This window comes from Egretta garzetta, unplaced genomic scaffold, assembly GCF_000687185.1.
Source record: "Egretta garzetta isolate BGI_Z169 unplaced genomic scaffold, ASM68718v1 scaffold487, whole genome shotgun sequence".
Classification (NCBI taxonomy): Eukaryota; Metazoa; Chordata; class Aves; order Pelecaniformes; family Ardeidae; genus Egretta; species Egretta garzetta.
Window position 1 is genome coordinate 3,432 of NW_009260347.1, and position 7,694 is coordinate 11,125.

At 50.3% G+C, this 7,694-nt stretch overlaps 1 protein-coding gene across 1 annotated transcript in view; it reads left to right on the plus strand.

Annotated features, from left to right (window-relative positions):
- Positions 1-6,453: 6,453 nt before the first annotated feature.
- Positions 6,454-7,694, plus strand: part of LOC118452704 (keratin-associated protein 10-6-like) — a 2,287-nt gene continuing 1,046 nt past the window's right edge. The window contains exon 1 of the mRNA XM_035898141.1: positions 6,454-7,691. Coding sequence (XP_035754034.1) covers positions 6,454-7,691 — 1,238 coding nt within the window. The remainder of the gene's footprint in view (positions 7,692-7,694) is intronic.

Consider the following 7,694-nt stretch of genomic DNA (forward strand, 5'->3'; position numbering starts at 1 on the left):
TTTTATGGGGGGTGGGGGGGGATGGGGGTGGGAAATGGAAACAGCTGACAAACATTTCGGATTCATCAAGATTTATTCCCTCAATGGAACAAGCTGTGATTATTGCTGCGCTGTGAGGACTTCTTTCATCTCTTTGCAAACACACAGAGAGCGCCAACACACAGAGATATTATTTGACGAGCGTATGGAGGCAGAAAAATCCTTTCTAACCGAGGACTTTAAAGACCTGGCAAACAAATCCAATAGAAATGGCTTTAATTGAGGAGCTTTTTATGGTCGCCTAGGCTGGTTCCCGTCATTTTTCCAGGCTGCCCTGAGCTGGATTGGGCTCTTCTTGCAGTGGCAGCAAACTGCTGTATCAGCAAATGGTGGCTCACGACCAAGTGCCACCAGGAGCCCTGGATGCTTGCACCGGGTCTCATAGGGCTGCCGGGCAAGAAATATCAGGTGATGTAGGAATAGCACAGCAGGCAGCTGCAGAAATATTTGGCATATCCCTCTCCCCCTGGTCTTTCTATAACTTTTTAAAAGCTTTATCCATCTACTGCATCAGGTGGCTGGTAATATTTGGAGATACAACACCCGTTCTGGGGAAAGCTGTTATGTGACGAAAACTTTTAATTACACAGAGTTTTGTCCAGTCTTCAGCTGGACATTATGCAACAAAAATCCCATTTCTCAGCATTACTCTTCTCCTGGTGTTTTCTGCAACTTATTTCTCATCAGCGTTTGCTCTTTCTTCACCCTCAACGCCATCTGCCATTTTCTATCTCCTTAACAGACCTTTCTCAAGCGATGTTAAAGCCATGCCTCTGAGCTACTTTTCTCAATATTCTCATAATAACTGCAATCTAAAAGGCCATTAAAAAAGAGGATAGAAAACCCAAAGGCAAAATCATAACTGGATTTAAGACAGACTATGAGCGCAGTTATTTGTATGTGGGGAGTAAAAAGGCTGAAGATGATGAAATGGGTCTCTGTGAATGCAATTAATACTTGCCTTGCACTTTTGCCATTATTATTGCAGTTAACGTTAGGCAATAAAAATAAGAGCCGTAATTAACAGATGATTGAAAACTACTTTTTATTGAACATGAAGCAATTTTCCCTTGTTACACCTGAGAAACCAAAAGACTCACCAGAGGAGGTCTCATTTATGCAGGGAAACCTCTTCTTTGCTGCGTGCCCACTGATGCCGCTCTTATTTCTTGCCTCGCAGCCAGTTTTGGCACCTGGAAAGGCACCGCTCCACGATGGCGGCGGTGCGGGTGTTCAGGTGGAAAGTTGCTCGCCGGGACGGGCGAGCACCGGCACCCTTGGCCGTGCCCTTGGTGGAGCTGGTGTCTGCGGCTCCTGCGGTGCCCTGGGCTGCGCCCAGCTCCACGGTGCTCTGGGGTGTGCATGTCCCCATGGGCTCTGCAGCGCTCTGGGACACGCATGGCTCCGTGCAAATGACACTTTGGGATGTGCAGGGATCCAGGCATGTAACCGGGCACTGTTTGGGGCAGGGATCAGCCCTGATCACACCTTGAGCACAGCAGGGCTCCTCCGTGCAGGTCTTGAGCACCTTGAGAGTGCAGGGATCCACAGCTGAGATTGGGTACTGCAAGGGGATGTTTTCCATGCAGGTCCCAGCTGTCTCGAGGGTGCAGGGTTTCATTGCTGAGGCTGGGTGCTGCACGGGGAAGGTTTCCATGCAGGTCCCAGCTTTCTCAGGGATGCAGGGGTCCACTGGCGAGATTGCATGCTGGAGGGGAAAGGTTTCCACGCATGTCCCGACTGTCTCGGGGGTGCAGGGCTCCACTGGCAAGGCTGTGGGCTGGAACGGGAAGCTGGTCCCTCCCTTGCTTTGAGGGGGCCCACAGAGGATCACTGCTGGGCACGGGCAAGCGCCCACGCACGGAGGCGCGCAGGAGTCGCAGGCAGCGATGCGCTCAGGGCAGCAGGCGTCCCCAGGCATGGGGACAGCAGGCAGTGGGCAGGTGAGCCCAACCTGAGAGCAAGAATCCAGGCAAGTGGCTGCACCCTGACATGGGCAGGGGTCCACCTGGAAAGTCTGCTCAGGACAGGGGTGCATGTCCTGCACAGGGCAGGCAGCCGGGTTCAGCACGGCACAACACGGCGGGCAAGCGCTGGTGTCTGTGGCCTCCCCCGTGCAGGCAGGAGGGGGCAGGCAGGGCAGCTGGCACTGGAAGGACATCCTTCAGCACTGCGGGCAAGCCTGAAAGCAAAAGAGCAATTTTTAGATCTACTAACCCAAAACATCAGGCATTTTGTTTTCTTGGCTGGTGAATTCTTCAGCGAGATGGTTGCTGTTTGGGCCACAATTTGGTCATGAAATAAGGAACAGAGAGAAAATTTGCCATGGATTTTCTTTTTTTTTTTCTAAATTGTGCAACTGCTCCTTATGAGATTAATTCTGCAACCGCTCTGTACGAAAAGAAGTTTGGTCATTCTGGTTTTCTGTATAAACTTCCAAACTCAGCTTTCCTTATTAAAATCTGTTTTCAGCCAAACAATTTCACCCCAACAGCATTTTTTTTTGCACAGATAGCAGTGGTTCTGATTGATGTTTTCAGCAGATTTATCAACTCTGAGTTAATCCCCTCTTTTTTTCCCAGCATTTTTTCCTTGTCCTGTCGCTCCCTTGCAGGAGAATACCCATCTCGCCAGCAGCTGCAAGAGGTGCAACTATCACTGTCCTACATCCGCCACGGCTAAAAGCAGCAACAGGCGAGGCGGGTAAAAGAAAGATGTGGCTGTTCAGGTTTGCCGTGAGGCTGGGCACTCTTACCTGGGACCTTGGCCGCCGCCGTACGCGAGGCTGCAGTCGCTTTGCTGCTTAGACGATGACTACATGCACAGCAGTTTCGGCTCCTGCCGTGAGCAAGACGGTGTTTTAGCCCTCTAAATCCAAGGCTGAGACAACAGCGAGCATTTTGCAGAGCATCCGGGGGAATTGAAGCAAAGCAAGTGCGACGGAAGAAGAGCAGTAGTCTTTCAAACCCTTACCTCCAAGGAGGTGTGCGAGCCAATGAACAATTTCCCTTACACAGCTGGTAGGAGTAATTCCAGCCCATAGTAGAAAATTAACACCAGCAATAGGCTTCGATCTGTACAATCCCAGAGGTACTTACCCAGCTCAGTATCAGCAAATACAGGCAGCGAGCAGACGCGGCAACTTTAACCCGGGATCTGCCTTGTATATTCAAGAGCCTGGCCTCTGGAGATGAGGTGCCCCAGGCACACAGGCAAGCTACCTTTTGCTAACCCAGACCTGCTCCGCCTCTGCCCTGTGGTGAATTATTTGACTAATTATTTTTAATGGAAACCGGCTATTTCCGTGGCTGTAGCATAACCTCGAGTGAGCAAAGCTGGCTTGCGAATTCGCATGTCCCTTCAGCGGGGTTGACGTCAGAGAAGAATTTGGGAAATGAGTGGACTCTCGGCTCGCTCTCAAATAGTCGGCCAGTCATGGGTCGGTTTTTCTGTGACGATAAAACATCCTCCAGCCCCACACATCCTGCGGGCCATTACAGACAGGATGGGATGTGGGATCTGGGGGATTCTTTTATTTTTAGCCATATCTGACCTCTTTCCGTCACTGCCGCTGCCCGGTTTAGAAGTGGTGGTAGCGCCTTGACGTCCTTCTGGAAACTCTTATATCATCGCTAGTCTCGTGATGTTTTGCATTTTCTCCTAAAGCTCTGACTCAAAAAACATAACACTACTCTGTCGCCATGATGTTGCCTTGATCCTTATGCAGGTACACCCCTGAAGAGCAGGCGGGTGATAGGAGCGACCATCACCTTCTTCCCTTCAGCCAAAGTCAGCTGAATTGTACTAAGGGTTAATTCAAATCACTGTGGTCTGATTGCGAACTGGCAACCCAAGTGGCCCTGCATCTCAGATTTATTTATTTCAACTTAAATAACCAAAAGCCACTACATTGGACATCGCCGTGCTCAGCAGCATGGGCACGGGCAGTTCAAGGGAGCAGAGCGTGTAGACACAAGAACACACCTCTGTCTCTGGGTGATATCTGCCCTCGTCTCTGCATGCAGGTAATACTTGTTCGATGCTTGTGTCACCAAGTGACTTAAGGCTAGTTTTGAGTGAGCAGAGAAGGAAGCTTCAGAGTCTTTGATCTCTCGCAGGCAAGGCACTTGTTGGCTCTGCCTTCTCCCTTACAACAAGGGATTTTCAGACATGAACATCTTTACTTGACCGTAATCATGGCAGGCAGAAAGCGTCGGCTCCATGCTGCGGCAGTAATGCACCGTTCGCTGTCTTCCATGAGCGGTGGATCTCAGTCTCGGTTTAGCCTGCTACACGATAGAAATGTGCACAGCAAACTCAAAAGGGGCCACTAGCATGGACACTGTGGTCAGAGCACCAAACGCAGATGTTTTATCACCCTGGAGCATCACTGCATAGAGACGGGCCACCATAGCAGTTGTCCTGGAAGGACCCTAGGTGACACTGAAGACCTTAACACAGGGTGAAGCCTTCCCTGGCTGCCTAACTGCCAAAATCATAGCAAGTTTCGGTTATGCTGGCATATTGCACTTGGTTGAGGAGCAGAGATGGTATGAAACTACCCAGAAAACTTGGGTGCTCCCATGTACTGGGCTGCACTCTCCAGCCTACACCAGCAGTGACAGGGGGGTGAGTGCTTCCCCTCCACCCGGCACATGTGAGGCCACATCTGGATGCTGTGTCCAGTTTGGGGCCCACAGTGCATGACAGCCTCCAACAAACTGGGGTGAGGCCAGTGGAGACCACCAAGATGGTCCAGGGGTCTTGAGGAGACAATGGATGGGGAGAGGCTGAAAGGCCTGCTCACCCTGGGAAGGAGAAGACTTAGGGGAGATCCTGGGGCCCCTTTCAGGTATCTAAAAGGTATTAATGGAGAGGTTGTTCTCAGAGGAGCCCAGGGTGAGAGGTGATGACTGCAAGTTGCAACAAGGGAAATTCTGACCAGATTCTGAGGAATAAAATTCTCAGTAGGAGGGACATCGTGTGCTAGTAAGAGTGAGCAATGCTGCACAGCAGAGCAGAACGAAGCCTCTTAGAGAGTCCTACCCCACCTGTAACCCTGTATAGCTGTCTCGGGGGAAGGCGCAAGAAAATGCACCAAATTAATTTCTATCAAAACAAAGTTTAATCCTGAGGGGGATTGTTTCCAGGCTGTATCACCAGGTCTTTGTTCCCCATCCCCCATAGGAAATAGGTGGATCAGGAATTCAAGCTTGCAGGCAGCAGTCATAGTGTCGCATGTACCACCTTGGTGGCTAGGTTTCATTAAAAATTATAATGTAAGCAAGTAATTTGAGGATTGGAGGTGGAGCTGGGCTGGATTATTAAAAATTTTATTTCCATACCCCTGAGGTGTCTCACTTCCGGAGACACGGACACTGAAATCATATAAAAGGATTCATATTGTAGCGTTTCTCAAGCCATTTTGGTTTCGTTTGCTAGTTGCTCCTGGCGAATTGGGTAAGTCTCTCTCAGCTTACTGGGAAGTAATGTACTGGCTGGGGTTATTTAATTTTTAAATATTATCTGCAGAAGCAAGTTAGAAGACTTATGAGTGCTTCTGCTTAGCGAGATCTGTGTATGGTACTTATCAAGCAGCTGAGCTAAGGGTAAATATTCATTCCATCTTCCACCAGTCTTTATTTGCTGTATGTTTTGCAATTGCTGTGCTTTCTCCATCAAGATGCGTCTCAGGGTAGTTGAGAGCAGACTAACCTCTCTCTTTCCCCAATGACATTGCTACCCTGTTTTAACCAGGAAATTACTGGGTTTGAGGTGGATCAAAAGGCAAGGCTAGGACTTCAAAGGGAAAAAGTGGGAGGGAAGATAAGAAGTGGAGACTTGCAGGCTGCAAGGGTAAGCCATGCCTGGAAGGAAGCTGAGATGAGAAGAGCTAGGAGGACTTCTGTGGGAGAGGTAGGAAAGCAGCTGAGAGCGTCAGATCTTCCTTGTGGAAGTTTTCCGGCATGAAGCCTCCACTTGTCCTCTGGCTGAGGACCTGCAGGTGGACAGGGGGCTGTCAGAAGCCTCGCAGTCTCCTTTTCAGGTAGAAAAAGGGAAGTAATGTCAAAGAGTTAAGCCCAAACCAAGAGAAGCTGTGGGCAGGTGGTGGATGTCATGACTCCAGACCCTGCAATATAATCTAGTCGAGTCCTAATAACACCACTTTTGTGTTTTGGGAAGAAGTTGTTTGAAATGTAGGTGCAGCCAGTAGCTACAAAATTGTCTGAAATGCTTTCATGAGGAGTTAGTGCCCTGCGATAGATTTCAGGCTCTTTTCCCAGGATACTGTTCAGTATTCCACTGGAAAAAGGATAGTTTAACTCAGTCAAACCACCTTGTGAAAGCTGAATGTCTCTGTTTTCCACAAAGTATATTCCTTTCCTGCTTTCAGACACTACCCCTCCCTCAAAGATGAATGGCCAAAATGATTGCCAACTGAGACAGCTCTGCCTTCCACCTCCCACCATCCTGGTGAAGAGTTTTCCTGTGAAAGAATATGTGGATCCCTGTGGTGCTGTCTGTAACATCCAGTGCTTGCCTCCACGTGTGGATCCCTGCTGCTATGCTGGGATTCCTCAGGGCACCACCACTTATGTGAACCTGGGGAATCTTGGTGTGACACAGGGCGCCAGGTCCGTGGATCCATGCTGCCTCGGAGTCACCAGGTGTGCACCGCCATGCTGTGAGCAAGTGACCCAGTGCACCACCACGTGTGTGGACCCATGCTGCTACAAAGTGACCGAGTGCACCACTAGATGTGAAGATTTGTGCTGTGAGGAAGTGACCAAGTGCACCACCACCTGCGTGGATCCCTGCTGCAAGGAAGTGACCAAGTGCACCACCACGTGTGTGGACCCATGCTGCTACAAAGTGACCGAGTGCACCACTAGATGTGAAGATTTGTGCTGTGAGGAAGTGACCAAGTGCACCACCACGTGTGTGGACCCATGCTGCTACAAAGTGACCGAGTGCACCACTAGATGTGAAGATTTGTGCTGTGAGGAAGTGACCAAGTGCACCACCACGTGTGTGGATCCCTGCTGCAAGGAAGTGACCAAGTGCACCACCACATGTGTGGATCCATGCTGTAGACCTGTGACCAGATGTACCACCACACGCATGGAACCATGCTGCAGCAAAGTGACCAGATGCACCACCACACGCATGGAACCATGCTGCAGCAAAGTGACCAGATGCACCACCACACGCATGGAACCATGCTGCAGCAAAGTGACCAGATGCACCACCACACGCATGGAACCATGCTGCAGCAAAGTGACCAGATGCACCACCACACGCATGGAACCATGCTGCAGCAAAGTGACCAGATGCACCACCACACGCATGGAACCATGCTGCAGCAAAGTGACCAGATGCACCACCACACGCATGGAACCATGCTGCAGCAAAGTGACCAGATGCACCACCACACGCATGGAACCATGCTGCAGCAAAGTGACCAGATGCACCACCACACGCATGGAACCATGCTGCAGCAAAGTGACCAAGTGCACCACCAGATGCGTGGATCCCTGCTGTGACAGAGTGACCAAGTGCACCACTCAGTGTGTGGATCCCTGCTGTGACAGAGTGACCAAGTGCACCACCAGATGCATGGATCCCTGCTGTGACAGAGTGACCAAGTGCACCAC